Source organism: Dromiciops gliroides, chromosome 2 (assembly GCF_019393635.1).
Source record: "Dromiciops gliroides isolate mDroGli1 chromosome 2, mDroGli1.pri, whole genome shotgun sequence".
NCBI lineage: Eukaryota > Metazoa > Chordata > Mammalia > Microbiotheria > Microbiotheriidae > Dromiciops > Dromiciops gliroides.
In genome coordinates, this window is record NC_057862.1 from 696,073,825 (window position 1) to 696,091,290 (window position 17,466).

The 17,466-nt window shown below is 48.3% G+C and overlaps 1 protein-coding gene across 1 annotated transcript; it reads left to right on the forward strand.

The window, feature by feature from the left end:
• Positions 1 to 7,206: 7,206 nt before the first annotated feature.
• On the forward strand, positions 7,207 to 15,484 carry MSGN1 (mesogenin 1). Its single transcript, XM_043981313.1, is given in 5 exon segments — positions 7,207 to 7,425; positions 14,828 to 15,019; positions 15,021 to 15,350; positions 15,352 to 15,381; positions 15,383 to 15,484. Coding segments are annotated over 5 exon segments (873 nt in total).
• Positions 15,485 to 17,466: the final 1,982 nt, after the last annotated feature.

Sequence of the window (17,466 nt, forward strand, 5' to 3'; positions counted from 1 at the left end):
TCTGAATTCAAATCCTGCATCAAATACTTCCTACCTGGGCGATCCTGGTCAAGTCAAATCACCCTTGTCTGCCTCAGTCTCGTCATCTGTAAAATGGGGAAAATGACCCTCCCTCCAAGGGTCGTTGTGAGTGTTACTCTCATTTGCAAGCCTTGTCTCTGTTTAAATTCTGGCTGTGCTTATGACTGACTGGGTGAGTCTCCCTCCCTAAGCCTGTTTCCTTCTGACTACAGACCTACCTCTGAGGGCCCTACCAGCTCCAGGCCCTGCTTCCTGGACCCTTTCCCTGTAGACACAGCAGGGCCCCCGCTGCTAGTTGGCACCTTCTGGAGGGATCCGTGGGGTCCCTTAAACACCTGTCACTTCTATTTGGGACGTGGCCTGGGCATTTCCTGTCTCCAGACCGTTCCAGACACGGTGTCTTTGGGGGCCTGGCAGCCGGGATGGCACAGCACGCCCCAGTTGTGTTCACTTTTTCCTTTCAAGGAGGAAGGAGACAAGCATTTATGGAGTGCCTACTGTATACCAGGCACTGTGCTAAGTACATGACAAACACTATCTCATTTGATCCTCACAACAGCCTATGAGCATCAGAGATCAGGGATTTCATTAGGCGGGAACTCCCTCCACCAGGGCTGATCTCAGCAGTCCCCTAACACTTCCTGAGCAGAGGCTTTAGACCAAGGAGGGACTCCAGCCCAAGCCCCTCATGTTACAGAGAGGGAAACTGAGGCCCGATCCACAGGACCATGCGATCAAAGTCAATTGGAACCTAAAGACCAAGGCAGTCTGGGGGGCTGGCTAGAACCCTGCCTACCCCGGGCAGATGCGCCGTCGTGGGAGGGAATTCCCGCACTTTGGAGACAAAATGAGATTTGTGTGGCCTCTGCCTACATGATCACAAACATGAGTGTGTATGCGTGTTTATGTATGTACATGTGCAAATGTGCATGTGTGTGAGTGTGTATGTATCTCTGTGTATATGTGTGTGGACATGTATGTGTATGTGTGTATGTGAGTGTGTATGTGTGTGTCTATGAATGTATATGTGAATGTGTGGGCAGCTAGGCTGCTCAGTAGATAGAATGCCTGACCTACAGTCAGGAAGAATTCTCTTCCTGAGTTTAAATTCAGTCTCAGGCACTTACTAGCTGTGTGAACCTGGGTAAGTCACTTACCCCTGCTTGCCTTAGTTTCTTCATCTGTAAAATGAGCTGGAGAAAGAAATGGCCACCCCAATATCTCTGCCAAGAAAATCCCAACTGGGGTCACAAAAAGTGGGACATGACTTACATAAACAACAATATGTGAGTGCACACGTGTGTGGTTGTATGTGAATGCATGTGTGTGTTAGTGTCAAGTTCTCTGTCTGCTATACCACATAACCTCTCATGAAGACAAATAAATAGTGCCTTCCCAGTGAGGGAATAGACTTCTTTCTCTGTTCCCTTGTCTGTCTGTCAGTATCTCTGTCTCTCTCCCCTCCCTCCCTCCCTCCCTCCTTTTCTTCTTCCTCTCTCCTTATCTCTCTCTGACCCCCTCTGTCTCTGTATCTCTCCTCTCCTTCCCTCCTCCCCTCCCTCCCTCCCCCTCTCCTTCTCTCTCTGTATCTCTCTGTGTCTCTGTCTCTGTCTCTTTGTCTCTCTGTTTCTCTGTCTCTGTATCTCTCTGTGTCTGTGTCTCTGTCTCTCACTGTCTCTCTGTCTGTGTCTCTGTCTCTCACTGTCTCTCTGTCTCTGTCTCCCTCCCTCCCTCCCTCCCTCCTTTTCTTCTTCCTCTCTCCTTATCTCTCTCTGACCCCCTCTGTCTCTGTATCTCTCCTCTCCTTCCCTCCTCCCCTCCCTCCCTCCCCCTCTCCTTCTCTCTCTGTATCTCTCTGTGTCTCTGTCTCCCTCCCTCCCCTCCCTCTCTGTGTGTATCTCTGTCTCTGTCTCTCTGTCTCTGTCTCTTTGTCTCTCTGTTTCTCTGTCTCTGTATCTCTCTGTGTCTGTGTCTCTGTCTCTCACTGTCTCTCTGTCTCTGTCTGTCTCTGTTTCTCTGTCTCTCTCTCTCCTTTCCCCTCCTTCCTCTCTTTACCCTCCCACTCCCCTCACCCCATCCTCCCTACATTCCATATATATTTTCTAACCATGATTCCTCAGGGATCCATGCTTTTCCTTGGGATGTGAGCCTCTGACGCCCTCATCTTTGGTCTTTCAGAATTGCTGCTTTGAGCACACTTGGTCCTTGGGGGCCAGCCTTCTGGCAATACCCCCTCCCTACCCTCAGACCACAGACACCCACAGAGCCCATGTGCCGACCTGGACTCCAAGCCTTTGCCCAAACTTGTGTCAACCCTCCGTCCCTCCCCATGCTGAGGCATTAGATTAGCACAAGGCCTCAGTGGAAGGGAGGAACCTCTGGGTCAAATGCAGGCAGTCAACAATCATTTCATTAGGTACCTACTAGGTACTGGGCCCTGTGCTAAGTGCTGAGGGTACAAAGGAAGGTGAAAACAATCCCTGCCCTCAAGGAGCTCCTGATTTAATGAGGAGACACATGAAAAAAACTCTGGACAAACAAGCTATCACAGGATAGCCTGGAGGGGATCTCAGAGGGAAGGCACCAGCATTAAGAGGGATGAGGTATGAGGGATGAGGGAAGGAATCAAACACAGAATCGTCAGTGTTTTAAAGCCACCAGAGAGCTCGGGGGTCAGGGAGCCAAGGTCTGGAGGCTACAGCGGGCTCACCCAATGGTGTGACCCTGAGCCAGTCACATACCCCTCTGGACCTCAGTTTCCTCACCTGTAAAAGGGAGAGAACAGCATCTACCTCATGGGGTTGCTGGGACGCTCAAAGGAGTCAAGCTGTGTAAGGAGTCGTGCTCTAGAAAGGTGAGCTTTGTTTTAGCATCAGTCCCTTTTATTGGAGAGCAGGGTGTTCACCAAGGGGGTCTTGCTAGGGTTAGCCCCGGCCCTGTGTCTGCGCTAGGAACAGAATGAGCTTTTTTTTTTTCCGAACCTGAGTTCAAATCTGGCCTCAGACACTTGACACTTACCAGCTGTGTGACCCTGGGCAACTCACTTAATCCTCATTGCCTTATAAAAAAAAATGTCCAGAGCACAACCCTCTCATTTTACAGAGGGGAAAACTGAGGCAGAGGGAGGGGAAGTGATTTGTCTCAAGTCATCCATGGGATGAGTGGCAATGGGAGGCCCCAAACCCAGGGTAGTTCTCATCCCATTTCTCTCCCTTTCTTTCTTTTTTTTTTAAATTTTAAATTGGGGGGATGGGGCAATGAGGGTTAAGTGACTTGCCCAGGGTCACACAGCTAGTGTCAAATGTCTGAGGCCGGACTTGAAATAAGGTCCTCCTGAATCCAAAGCCAGTGCTTTATCCACTGCGCCACCTAGCTGCCCCCTCATCCCATTTCTCAATGATCAACAACCGTGTTGAAGAAACTGAGGCAAACCACAAGCACAGTACTGCTATCTCCATATTCACTCTGTGCATTAGCCCTGGCTGCCAGAGACAGGCTGAGTCCCCAGCCACGGATTTCCAGTGACCCCGCGGCTGTTCGGGGTGTAACCTGCCCCTCTGAGGTGTCAAACTGGGCCCCAGGAGAAAGAGGCTCATCTCCTCTGCTGGTCGAGGGTGAGAGCTCAGGTTCAAAGCGTGGGCCGCCTCCTCCCCTCCCCCGTCCCCAGGGAGCATCCTGTGTCTCTGCTCCTTCAGCCTGTGCTAAGTGTCCCTGGAGCTGCCTGGGCAGCAGGGACCCAGCTCCGATTTCTTGTTCCTCTTCTGTCCTTGGAGGGGTGAGGAATAGCCAGGGGGAAACTGAGGCCTAGCTTGAGGGAATGCCTAGTTATGGCCCTAAGGTCCCTTGGAAGTCCCTCCCAGCTCTGACATTCTATGTCCTCTGTTCAAAGGACCTTTCCAATTCTCCTGTTCTATGCTCTTTGTTCTAAGGTTCCCCTCAACTCTGACATTCCACATTCTCTGATTTAGTTCTCTTCTGGCTCCAACATTCTGTGTTCTGTGTTCTAAGCCCCATTCTGGTTCCAACATTTCTCAAATCAACTTTGTTTTTCTTTTCTTTTCTTTCTTTCTTTCTTTTTTTTTTTTTTTTTTTTTGGCGGGGCAATGAGGCTTAAGTGACTTGCCCAGGGTCACATAGCTAGTGAGTCTCAAGTGTCTGAGGCCAGATTTGAACTCGGGTCCTCCTGAATCCAGGGCTGGTGCTTTATCCAATTCAAATAAACTTTTAAGACAATTTGGTTGAGGGTTAGAGCTTGCAGAGAGCCTGAGAGACCTCAGGATCCAAGGTTCCCTGGGTAAGGACCACAGTGCTGCTGAGACTCTGGGCTTGGTGGCAAAGACAGGGAAAGGGAAGCAGCCCTCTTTCAGGACTCTGCTTTTGTGAACTCGCTGCTCAGCACCATAATTAAGAGGGCAGTAATCTCTTAATAAATGCTTGTAGCCTGATCGAAGAGTTCTCTAAGTGTCCCAGCTCTGCGGCCAAACCCCAGCTCCTGACATTTTGCTTCTGGCTCCCGTTTGAGTATAGACATCCAGGGCCACAAGGAAGCCCAGGGCTCACAGTGGGGAGAGACCCTAGCACAGACAGCATGGAGCGTCACAGTTGGGAAGAGCTTACAGAACAGCTTCTTCCATCCCCTCGGTCTACAGGTGAAGAGGCAGGCTATGGTCCAGGAGTTCTGGATTACCCACACATCCTTCTAGCTGTGATTGCTGATAAAAGGTAAAGCTGTCTTCCCTTCCAGTTAGTTCACATTGACTAAGCACCTACTGTATGCCAGACCCTGTGCTAAGCACTGAGGATGCAAAGAAAGAAAACAGCCAGTCCCTGCCCCCAGAGAGCTTCCAGTCTAATGGAGGAAACCACATGCAAACAGCTACTCATGGACAAGGTAGAGATGGGATAAAGTAGAAGTACCCTAAGAGGGAAGGCAGGAGAATCAAGGAGGACTCCTTGGGATGAATGAGGAGTAAGGGAGAGGATGAGGGTACCTGGCAACTGGTTGGGAGAAAGGGAGCCAAGACAGGCATGGGGAATACTAATCACAACAGTGACAGTATCATAGCATTCTAGAGCTTTAAGCTTTGCAAGGTACTGTACAGACAGTATTTTATTGGATCCTCACAATTGTAGTGGTGTGAGGGGCTATTATTGTTCTCATTTAACATAGGGGGAAATTGAGGCAGAGTTTAAGTCACTTGACCACGGGGCATACAGCTAGGAAATGCCTGAGCTGGATTTGAACTGGAGTCTGCCTGGCTCCCCTGGGGCTATTTACCTTATGTCTTTACCTGCCCTCTCAAGTCTTTTTCTCAATTTTGATTTGACTAGGCACTTGGTCTAGTACCTGGCACAGAGTAGGTGCTTAATAAATGCTTATTGATTGATTGATCAGCCCTGTGAGCCACATTGAAGGCTTCTGTTTGTTCAGTGAAAGAGCATCAGGGTCCTGATTTCTATCTGCAGCCGTTCTGCCTCTGGCTGTGTAACCTTGGGTGAAACACTTGGTGGGCTTCAGGACCCTCCTCCGTGCCTCATTCCATCCAACTCAATTCAGTTCAAGAAGTCGTTAGTGGGGGGCAGCTAGGTGGTGCAGTGAATAAAGCGTTGGCCTTGGATTCAGTAGGACCTGAGTTCAAATCCAGCCTCAGACACTTGACTCTTGACTAGCTGTGTGACCCTGGGCAAGTCACTTAACCCTCATTGCCCTGCAAAAAAAAAATAAGTAGTTAGTTATCAAGCATCTCTGATCTGCAGGACCCTCTACTAGGCACTGGAAGAGATTCAAGAATCTCTGACCTCAGGCAACACCCATTCTGGTGGTAGCTTAAGAGGAGGAATAATAGGGGGATGGGATACAATGTAACTGTGCTCCCTAAGAAAATACAAAGTATTTGCAAAGTAGAAGTCGTTGTTGGGCCTAGATCATTGGTAGAGGTACTAATTCCCAGGTGAGGACACTCCCTCCCTAGTGCAGATTCACACCTTCCTTTTTTAGAACACTGACACAAGAGGGTCACACAGTCAGAGTGGGTCAAAGGTTGACTTGAACCCACAGTTGTCTTGGCTTCCAGGCTGTTTCTCTGTGAACTCTAGTAATTTTGAAAAGGCAAGCATATTAACTGGGGAGATTGGCAAAGACTTTCTCTAGGAAGGGGTGGCATCTGAGCTGGGCTTTGAGAGAAACGCAAAATGTGTGTTAAATTGAACAAATTATACATGTATGCCTTATATATGTGTAAGTTAGCATGGCCTCAACACTAAGGGATTTCAGAGAGACCTTGGTTTAGTCACTTTATCCAGCGGACAAGCATTTACTAAGCAGTTATTGTGTGCCCTGTACTGTACTAAGCACAAAGAAAGGTCAAAGACAGCCAGTGAGAAGGGCAAAGGAGTTCAGGGAACCTTCTCCCATAAATTGTCCTCTCCTCCAAAGAGCCTTATGTCCATGGTGGGCACCCTATCCCTCTAGTGACCCAGGTTCTTAAGCTTGGAGTCATCCAGGCTCTCCCCGTGCCTTCACCCACCACATCTAATCACTTATTGAATTTCATTAGAGATATAATGTATAATTAGTTGATGTCATAAAGAACCTAGTTTGAAATGATGGCCAGTCTACTCCTAGTTCCTGCTTTGGGCAGGCCATGTAATTCTTTGAATCCTCAGTTTCCCTACCTACCTGTAAATAAATAAGCCATGTGATCAAAAAGGTCCCATAATCATTTTTTGTTGTTATTTGATTGTTTTTTTTTTCCCCAACTTTTCTTTCCTTTTTTTGTTTCTTTTAGATTTTTTTGTTCCCAACTTTTCAAAACCCCATTTGAGTTTTTCTTGGCAAAGATACTGGAGTGATTTGCCATTTCCTTCTCCAGCTCATTTTACAAATGAGGAAATTGAGGCCAACAGTATTGGAGTGACTTGCTTAGGGTCACACATCTAGTAAGTGTCTGAAGTCAGATATGAACTCAGAAAGATGAGTCTTCCGGACTTCAAGCCTGGCACTCTGTGCACTGACATGCCCTAGCTACTCATAAAATAGATATAAGAAAATCCTGGGCAGAAGGGGCAAAGGATGGAGAGAAACCAAAGCTGGCTGACCCTTATTTTGTTTCCATTTTCTCTTTCAAGGACAAGGCTCTTCAGTCTAGAAAGGACAGAATAACCAGGGCCAACAGGGGATTGAAAATGAGGGTACGGAAAGAGGATATGGGCTCAGGGCCCTTCAGGAGGTCATCCCCAGTGCCATTCAAGCTTCATCCCAGTGTCCTGAATAGCACAGGAGCCTTTGTCAGTGACCTTCCTCAGGACATGAAGAATGGAAGAGCTACTGCAGAACAGGAGAAGAGCCAACGTCTTGATTTATACATGGAAGAGAAGAGAGTGGGCTCTGAAAATGATGAGCCAGTGAGTTTGACATGGGCTCCTGGCAAAATGATGCAACATTTATTACAAAGGGATAGTCAGTAAATATCTAGAAAGAGAAGCAGTCATCACAGAAACCCCACATGGCCTCATCAAAACTCTTCATTTCCTGTTAGTAAATGGAAATGGTCATGTTGATGTTTATCAAGTTAAATTGTCAAAGGGTATAACATGCCAGACTAATTGCTTTTTCTTTTTTTTCTTTTTTTTTTTTTTGACAGGATAACTAGGTTGGCAGATCAGAGGAATGTTGTAAATAGTTCATTTTTGCTATAATAGTGTCTGGGCTCCCAGAGCCACAGACCAAGTCTCCATCTGACTATTGTTACCATGACTTGCTTTGCACACAGAATACTCAGTGATGAATAAAAATGAGTCAGGACAGACTTCCTGATCAGTTTATTAAAAGTTGACCAGTCAGGGCAGCTAGGTGGCGCAGTGGATACAGCACCAGCCCTGGAGTCAGGAGTACTTGAGTTCAAATCTGGCCTCAGACATTTAACACTTAATAGCTGTGTGACCCTGGGCAAGTCACTTAACCCCAATTGCCTCACTAAAAAAAAAAAAAGTTGACCAGTTCTGATGTCCACTATATATGTCCAAGAACCATGATGGCACCCACTGGAATTCTGCAATCAAGTGAAGAGCTGAGCTACTCAATGAGGAGAGTCATCTGCCTTCTGTGGTGTAGAAAAATGCCATAGGATTCTGAAGGTCCTCTCCAAGCATCATCGCAAAAGCTTTCAAAAATAAAAATAGCAGATGCATCGAGGATACCTAGAGAAAACTGAGACCAAGCTGGGGTCTGAAACCTCATTGTCTCTTGGAAAAGTTCTCAATTCCTAGCACTTCTCAAGCAATAGACAGTGTCTCCTGTTTGAGAGTTAAAGGAGCGATACTTGGCAGAAGCTAAGGCCAGTGATGACAAGAAAAGAGCTGTGGATCAATGAGACAAGTAGTTCAAAAGCTTTCAAACAGCACAATGGAAATGCAGCCAAGGCATGGCCCCAGCCTGGGCCCAAATGCCTCTGGGTTCTCCGAAGTGTGTTCTCTCACCAAGGTGACTTCTGACTGAACCACTGGGAATGTCATCCTAGCAAGACAACGTGACCTTGAGGCTGTCGGACCCCTAAGGAGATGAAGCAGAAAGAAGTAGGAAGAGGGGAAATTCACCAAATGTGGGTCTGCTTATGCAGATAAAGGGCCATTGGTCTCCCCTGTTGTCCTATCTCCCACCCTCCCCCTCCAAAAAACAGGTTTGGTTATTTCCATTTGGATTTTGATATTTTCCATGTGTATTTTATGGTTCATATGAGGGGAGTAGAGTCATTCATTTTGGAGGATCATCTGTTTTGATCTATTCAGTTTAATGGTTCTCCCTGCCTCTCCTCTCCTCACCTCGATCTATCCTCCACTCAGCTGCCAAAGGGATTTTCCAACAGCTCAGCTCCCACCTTGTCAATAACCTCCAGGATCAAATACAGAATCCTCTGGTTGTCATTCAAAGTCCTTTGCAACCCAGCCCCACCCTCCCTGTCTGGTCTTCCCCCTTCCTCCCCTCCATGGGCTGTACAATCCAGAGACACCCAGCCTCCTGGCTTTCTTAGCACAAGGCGCTCCCTCCACTTCCCAACTCCATGCCTTGCCGGGCTGGCCCTCATGCCTGGGATGCTCGTTCTCTCTCTCTCTCTCTCTCTCTGCATCTCCACCCCATAGTCTCCCTTCTGTCTTTCTGCCAAAGGTGGTCCCACCTCTCCCCACTCTGCTTTGCCATATAATTTCCTATTGGCATTATAGGTATCATTTACAGATCCAGTTCTTAGCACAGTGCCCGACAGCTAATAGGTGCTTACTAAATGTATGTGCCTCATTACTTTCATGGCCCCCATTGGATTTTAAGCTCCTCAAGGACTGTTTTCACCTTTCTTTGCATTACCAGCACTTAGCACAGTGCCTAGCACATAGGACAGACTCAGTGGGTAGTACATGCCTCTTGCTTGATCCACACTAGATAATACGGGGATATGTCATTTCTACACAAGTCCAGCAGGTCTGGCACGAGTTTCTGAGTGCTTGGCCTCTGGAATTGACCATGGATTCCTTTTGGGGGCATTCAAAACCCTTCACAGTCTGTCTCCAGCCAACCTTTCCAGGATGAGTAGACCTTGCTCCCCTTTGCCCAATCTATAACCTGGCCAACCGAGCCCTGTACTATCCCTCGGCTCTGGTGCTTCATCTCTCATCCCTGACCTCCTCTTAGGATCCCTCATTTCCTTCAAGGCTCAGCTGCACCTCTGCCTCCTACAAGGACCCTTCCTGGATTTCCCCAGCTGCTTATGCCTCCCCTCCTAGAAATTTCTGCAGGTAGAAAGTGGCCCCTCTGAAGCAACTTCCTCAACTCCCAGTCATACTGAAGGGCCAGGCCCCTGAACATGGTTGCTCCTCCTCCTGAGGTTTCTAAGGCATAGCCCTGGAGGTTTTTATATTGTCCCTCAAAACCCCCTAAGGCATGTCTCCCATTGATGACCAGTTATCCAGATTTCATTGGCTTTTTTTTTTTGGTGAGGCAATTGGGGTTAAGTGGTTAAGTGACTTGCCCAAGGTCACACAGCTAGTGTTAAGTGTCTGAGGCCAGATTTGAACTCCTGAATCCTCCTGAATCCAGGGCCAGTGCTCTATCCACTGTGCCACTTAGCTGCCCCCCCCCCACTTTTAAAAGTTATTTCATTATTATTTTAAATTTTTGTTTATTTATTTTTGGTGAGGCAATTGGGGTTAAGTGACTTGCCCAGGGTCACACAGCTAGTAAGTATCACATTTCTGAGGCTGGATTTGAACACAGATCCTTCTGACTCCAGGGCCAGCACTTTAACCACTGCGCCATCTAGCTGCCCCCTTCATTGGCTTTTATTTATTTATTTATTTATTTTTTTGGCGAGGCAATTGGGGTGCCACCTAGCTGCCCCTTCATTGGCTTTTATTTATTTATTTATTTATTTATTTATTTATTTATTTATTTATTTATTTATTTATTTATTTATTTATTTTTTTGGCGAGGCAATTGGGGTTAAGTGACTTGCCCAGGGTCACACAGCTAGTAAGTGTTAAGTGTCTGAGGCCGGATTTGAACTCAGGTACTCCTGAATCCAGGGCCAGCACTTTAACCACTGCGCCATCTAGCTGCCCCCTTCATTGGCTTTTAGAGAGGGTATTTACTAAGATGCTATAGTAAGAAGTAAGAAAGGGTAACTAGTTGGTGCAATGGATAGATTTTGAAATTCCTGAGTTCAAATCTGGCCTCAGAAACTTACTAGCTGTGTGACCCTGGCCAAGTTGTGACCTTGTTGCCCTCTATTTCTCATCTGTAAAATGAGCTGGAGAAGGAAATGGCAACCCACTTTGCTATCTTTGCCAAGAAAACCCCAAATGGGGTCATGAAGAATCAGACATGACTGAAATGACTGAATAACAACAACAAATAGTAAGAAGAGTTAGTATAAAAACATCACTCCCAAAATGCGGGCATAATCTCTCCCTGAAAACATAGAGGCTCAGTCTTAGAATTGTTGTTGTTGTTTGTCCTTCATTCTCCAAGAGGACAATGACATCAGGGTGATGTCATAACTTGCAGCAAGGACCATGTGTAGAGAACACTGAAATCCTATATAAATGCCAGCATCACTGTCATCACCGTCAATCATCACTACTGTTACTGCTACTAGCTTGTATTTCTTCCTTGGAAAGATGAAGGGGTCGGACCAGCTGGTCTCCAGGGGCAGTTCCAGCTCTCACTTTTAAAGATCACCAGTAGAAGGGCTTGGTTGGGAATAGGAGTCACCAAGAGCCAAAGTCTAGCGGATAAAGAACATTTTCTTTAAAAAACTAGAGTCATTGTCTCGGTGCTGTGGAGACCATAAATGACAGCATAGAGATAGTCGGGTGGAATGGTTTTTTCTGAAAGGAAACTTGAAAATTTTCAGTTATCTTAGAACTCAAAACAAAAACGAAGAGAAGTAAATACGGCATCATGAAGTGGAAGGGCTCCACAGCTGGAGGGGGGAATTGGGTTTCAAATATCGGCTCCTTTATGTGACTCTGGTAAAGCTCTTCCCATGTCTGGGCTTCATTTTTTTCTTAAGACCAAAGAATTAGACTTAACGTTCTCCAACATTCCTGGGAGCATGGACATTCTTTTTGTAAAAGTTATTTTATTTTTACTTTATGGAATAAAACAAGCATTTCCATAACAGTATAATAAAAAGATGATTGCTCATGACACTACATGTCTTCTATGCACAACTTGCTATTCCTTTTAAATATACAACAAAGTTGCATAAATTTCTATGAAATTTATGAAAAAAAATGTCATATAAGAGTTCAAATCCAACATTGGACACTTTACACTAGCTGTGAGACCCTGGACAAGTCACTTAACCCCCATTGCCCTGTAAAAACAAACAAAAAAATGATACGAAAAAATGTTCTAAATCATTATTGATTAGAGAAAGGCACATTGAAACAACCTGGAGGTATCACTTTACATCTACCAGATTGGCCAAAATGATTGAAAGGGAAAACGAAAAGTGTTGGTGGGGATGTGGAAAACTGGGACACTAATTAATTCATTATTGTTGGAATTGTGAACTAATCCAAACATTTTGGAGAGCAATCTGGAATTATGCCTAAAAAGTTATTAAACTGCCTATACCTTTTGATATAGCATCATCACTACTTCAAAAATGATTATAGAAAAAGGAGAAGAACCCATATGTTCTAAAATGTTTATAGCAGGTCTCTTTGTGTGACAAAGAATGGAAATTGCAGGAATGTCCATCAATCAGGGAATGGCTGAACAAGTTGTGGTATATAATTGTGATGGAATACTATTGTGCTATAAGGAATGATGAGCTCAATGGTCTTAGAAAAACATGGGAAAACTTGCATGAAATAATGAAGAGCAAAATGAGCAGAACCAAGAGAGCACTGTATACAGTGACAGCAATATTTTTTTAATAAAGTATTTTATTTTTTTCCAGTTACATGTAAAGATAGTTCTCAACTTTTGTTTATGCAAGCTTTAGCAATATTGTTTTAAGAACAACTTAGAGTTAATAAGTTATTTTGCCTATTATAAATACCCAAATTAACTATAAAAGACATATGAAGAGGGGGAAGCTAGGTGGTGCAGTGGATAAAACACTGGCCCTGGATTTAGGAGAACCTGAGTTCAAATCCCCCCTCAGACACTTGATGCATACTAGCTGTGTGACCCTGGGCAAGTCACTTAACCCTCATTGCCCAGGGGAAAATACAAACAACAAAAAAGGGGGGGCAGCTAGGTGGTACAGTGGATAGAGCATGGGACCTGGATTCAGAAGGACCTGAGTTCAAATCTGGCCTCAGACACTTGACACTTACTATCTGTGTGACCCTGGGCAAGTCACTTAACTCCCATTGCCCCGCAAAAAACAAAAACAGAAAAAAAGACATATGAAGAAAGATGCTATCTATATCCAGAGAAAGAACTGATAAATAGAAGTATGGATAGAATGATTTAATATCTATGCACCTATTTGTGTCTAATGGTGACCATCTCTAGGGTAGGGAGGAAAGAAAAAAAAGGAAGTATGGACATTCTGCATACTCCCTTCTAAGACCCCACCTTCCAAGTCTGAGTGTTTCTCTGCATTCCTTCCCCTTTCAATAATCATCAAAAAATGAAAAGAACCATTTTGAAGGCATAACTCAGTGTCCAGCCATACAAACACTGGTGTTAGCTGTCAGAAACACACTTGGAGGATCTCAAAGCCCATTCTCACCCCTCTCAGACTGAATCTCAGACTGAGGGGTTGTATAGTTCAGGGAAATAATAAAAGCTAGCATCTACATATCCCCTTAAGCTGGGCAAAGCATTCTACTTTTGTCATCTTACTTTATCCTCACAACAGCTCTGGGAGGCAGGTGCTGTTATTATTCCATTTTACAGATGAAAAAACGAAGGCAGGGGCAGCTAGGTGGCACAGTGGATAGAGCACCGGCCGTGGAGTCAGGGGTACCTGAGTTCAAATCCAGCCTCAGATGCTTGACACTTATTAGCTGTGTGACCCTGGGCAAGTCACTTAACTCCAATTGTCTCACCAAAAAAATGCCCCAAAAAACAAACAAAAAGAAATGAAGGCAGAGATTAAGCAACTTGCCCAAGGTCAGGCAGCTAGGAAGTGTCTGAGGGAGAATTCAAACTCAGGTCTTCCTAACTCCAGGTCCCCTGCTCTCTCTTCTGCCCCAGGTTGCTGCTTCCAGACTTGGACGTTTATTGCTCTCTATGGCTTTAAAAGCCTCAAAGAATTGTCTGTGATTCTTCATCTGTATTTGGGAAAAGTCTTGACAAGACTGGGCAGTCTTTGGGCCATCAACAGGCATCCTGATCCAACACTGACACCCTGGTTTAGGATTTAGGTTCTCTGAGGGAAAGAGCCTGGCTCACATAGAACCAAATCTATGGGGCTCCGCCTGGCACATTCGAAGAGAGTCTAGGACCAGAGGACAGAGGTCAGAGTTGGGAGGTCCCTTGGAACATGGAACAGGGAATGTCCTTCCAGTGAAAAAGATAAGATGTTAGAGCTATGAGAGACTTAGAAGAGAGAACCTTAGAGCTGGGAGAACCTCAGGGAACCTCTAGAACACCAGTAAAGGAAGCATCCTTGGAATATAGACCTCAGAGTCCAATACCTTTACTTTACTGATAGAGAAACAGGTTCAGAGAGGGATGAGGCGGCCCAAAGTGGAGGAGCTGGGCTGTGAGCCAGGCCTCCTCTGCTCCTTCCACCCTCATCCCTTGGCCCCCAGTGTGCTGTGCTCACACTCTGTCCTTCTCTGCATGGCAGGACTCTCCATGGGCCATGGGCCATGCGGATGCTCTAACCCTGGGCAGTGCCAATGCTTCAGGATGCTGCTTCCAGGGGACACGGCTTACCTGGAGTCAAGCTGAGCTGCCCTAGACACTTGCTGGGCCCTCCCTGTGCCTCAGTTTCCTCCCCTGGCAATAAGCCTCTCTTGGCTCCTCTCCTCTTCTTAGGGGCTGCTCCCGGGATGGGGAGGCCTGGATAGAGCCTCCGCTCCAGCCCCTGCCCCCATCAGCCCAGTTTGTTTTCTTTGGCTCTTCCCTTAATTGGTCCCACAATCTAATGCGAAGTCCCGTTCCACAGGCTAATTGGTTTCCTTACAGCGAGATCATGCCTTATTTCTTCTCTGGGGGCCCTTCTGTTTAAAGGCATTTTCACTGGGGGGCGATAATTGGAAATGAGGAGAAAGTAACACCTGAGGAGTTCATTGCCCAGGCTCCAGCCTCTGGGCTCCCCTTTGAACTCCCCTGGCCCGGCCTCAGGTGCCACTTCCCCAGGGTCTCCCACCTCATAAAGAGGGGCCCGGCTGCCGGCCCCTGCAGACTGCCAGCCGGCCGCTGCCTGGAGGCGTCTTCTCTCGCAGCCGCCGGGCAGGATGGGACAAACTGCAGGAGACGCTGCTGGGCCTCGAGGAGGGTCTGGCCTGCTCCAGCCCGGCCTTTCTCTCCTCTTGGGGACTGGAAGGACAACCCGGGCTCCTTTGCCCTGGGCCGGGCGGGCTCCCCTCAGAGCCTGTCTCCCACACCATCCTTTGCCTCATCTTCCTCGCCTGCGCACCCCGGGGCGGCCGGCCTGGCCTGTGGCCACAGCGCCGGCGAGGGTGGCAGCGGCGGGGGCGGCAGCCTGGTGACCTGCGGCATGCTGGCCTTCCCCTCCCCCTACCTGCAGAGTCCCGGCCCCGGCAAGGCCCCGAAGGGCACCAAGGTCAGGATGTCAGCCCAGAGGCGGCGGAAGGCCAGCGAGCGCGAGAAACTGCGGATGAGGGCCCTGGCTGATGCCCTCCACAACCCTGCGCAATTACCTGCCCCCGGTCTACAAGCCAGCGGGGTCAGCCTCTCACCAAGATCCAGACTCTGAAATACACCATCAAATACATCGGGGAGCTCACAGACCTCCTGAACGGGGCTCAGCGAACCTAGCCGGCCTCAGCCTGGCCTCCAAAGACAGACTGCCAGAGCTGGCGGGCACCTCGGGCCGGCCTTGGACAGGGGAGAAAACTGAGCCCAGAGAAAGGCTGGGGCCTTGGCAAGTCTGCGGCTCAGCCAGCATCGACTTGGCACAAGGAACCAGCCTCATTTGTCCAACCAAGAAAGGGACCCTGGGGGCTTGGGAGGCTTCGTTTGGTGGGCAGAAGGACAGACCCTCTGCTGGAAAGGGACCTCACTGGCCCCAGAGTTGCTTCTACAATATGCCTGCCACAGTGTGGCTGCCCAGTGGCTGTCCAGCCTCAGCCAGACCCCAGGGACCTGGATTTCCTTGGGTGGGACCTGGCCCGTCTTGGCCTTTCAGAATCTCACCAAGGACATCTCTTCGTGGGCTGGGGCAGTGGTCTCTGTTCACAGAGAGACAAACCTGCGGGATGCCAGCTCCCCGGCCTACTGTTCAGACATAGCTCAGGGCAGAAGGACCCGTCACGGGGCCATTGTGGGCCTGGCCCAGGTAGATTTGGAAAGATCCATGGCTTCTAAAGAGCCCTCTGTCAATAACAGGAAAATGCTGGTCTTTTGCCTGCTGCCGTCCTGGGGGCTTGTGCTGCCTGGGCTGCTCTCCCTTTCGCCTTCCTTCTTGTCCGGAGTCCTCCCCCCTGACCCTTTCCGCGGAGCCTGCTCCGCACGCTGAGAGATGGAAGGGCTGCCTTGCGGTCGTTTTTAGGATGCTGGGCTGGACAGTCTCCCCTCCCTGACCTGAGAGCTCCTGCCTCAGGTGTGTTCCTGGTGAAGGGTTCAGGCTGCCTGCAGGAGCTGTCCGAAAGCCTCCGCAGGCTCCGCAGGAAGGCACTCAGCCCCTCACTTGCTTGGGCTCTCAGGTGAGGATGGGGGGTGCGGGTGGGGTCACCAGCTGGGCACAGGTAATAGGGCATCTGAAATCCTAGCCAATCTCCCGGGCCTGGAGAGAGGGCTGGAGCCCTGCAGAGGGGGATGGGGGGGAAGCATAGAGGCTGGCGGGGTGGGGGGTATCTCACCGCAATGCTGAGCATGCAGCAGAGCCCGGCCAGGTCTGCTAACCCCTCCACTTAGGGGGCCCAACCCAAACTATAGAACTTCAGAGCAGGAGGGACATCTAGAGCTCCCCTCCCTCATGGGACAAAATAGGGAAACTGAGGCCCAGAGGAGGGACTCACGGTGTGGTCGTTCACTGGCGGAGAGGTGCTGAGTGGTCCTCACCCCTAGGACCAGGGCAGGGTCAGGAGAGAAGGCATGGGCATCATGGACAAGGCTACCCCACCAGAGCGGGGGCGGGGGGGGTCTAACATCGCCTTGCAAACTTCGTCTGAGCTTCACCTTATGGAAAAGCTGCTTTTCTCTCTCACCGTGAGGCCCAGGGTCCCGGGTCTAGAGCAAAGAGGGAGCTCAAAGGTTAGTGAGCCCATTCTATATATGAGAAGCTGAGACCCACAGGTGTGGTGATTTGTGTGAGCTGCCTCTAATAAGTGACAGGGCTGCATGCTTGGGATCCTTCGCCAGGGAGCCCAGTGCCCTTCCTTGATTGGGTTTGAATAAGATCATATTTCCCTTAACCCCCACCCCACTTCAAGAACAAAAGCATAGATGTTTGTGGGCAGAGGGCGTGGGTGGGGACGCAACAGCAATTTCCAACCCCCAAAACGACTGTAATAAAAGCTCATCATTAACATGACTGTCTTTGCTTTTGATGCTGGTGATGTTTGCTAGAAGGGGCCTCAGACAGTGTGCGCCCTGTCCCCTCTGGGAAAACTGAGGGTCACAACTAAGGAGCAGATTTCCCTGGGGAAGTAAGTGGCAGGGCCAGGATTCGAACCCATGACCTCCATCATCCTTGGCTCTTCCCACAACACCAGACAATCTTGCTGCTTTTACTGGAAATGGTTTGGAGCACAAAGGGAAAGGTGTAGGATCAACTCATTGATTGGCCATCGATGAAT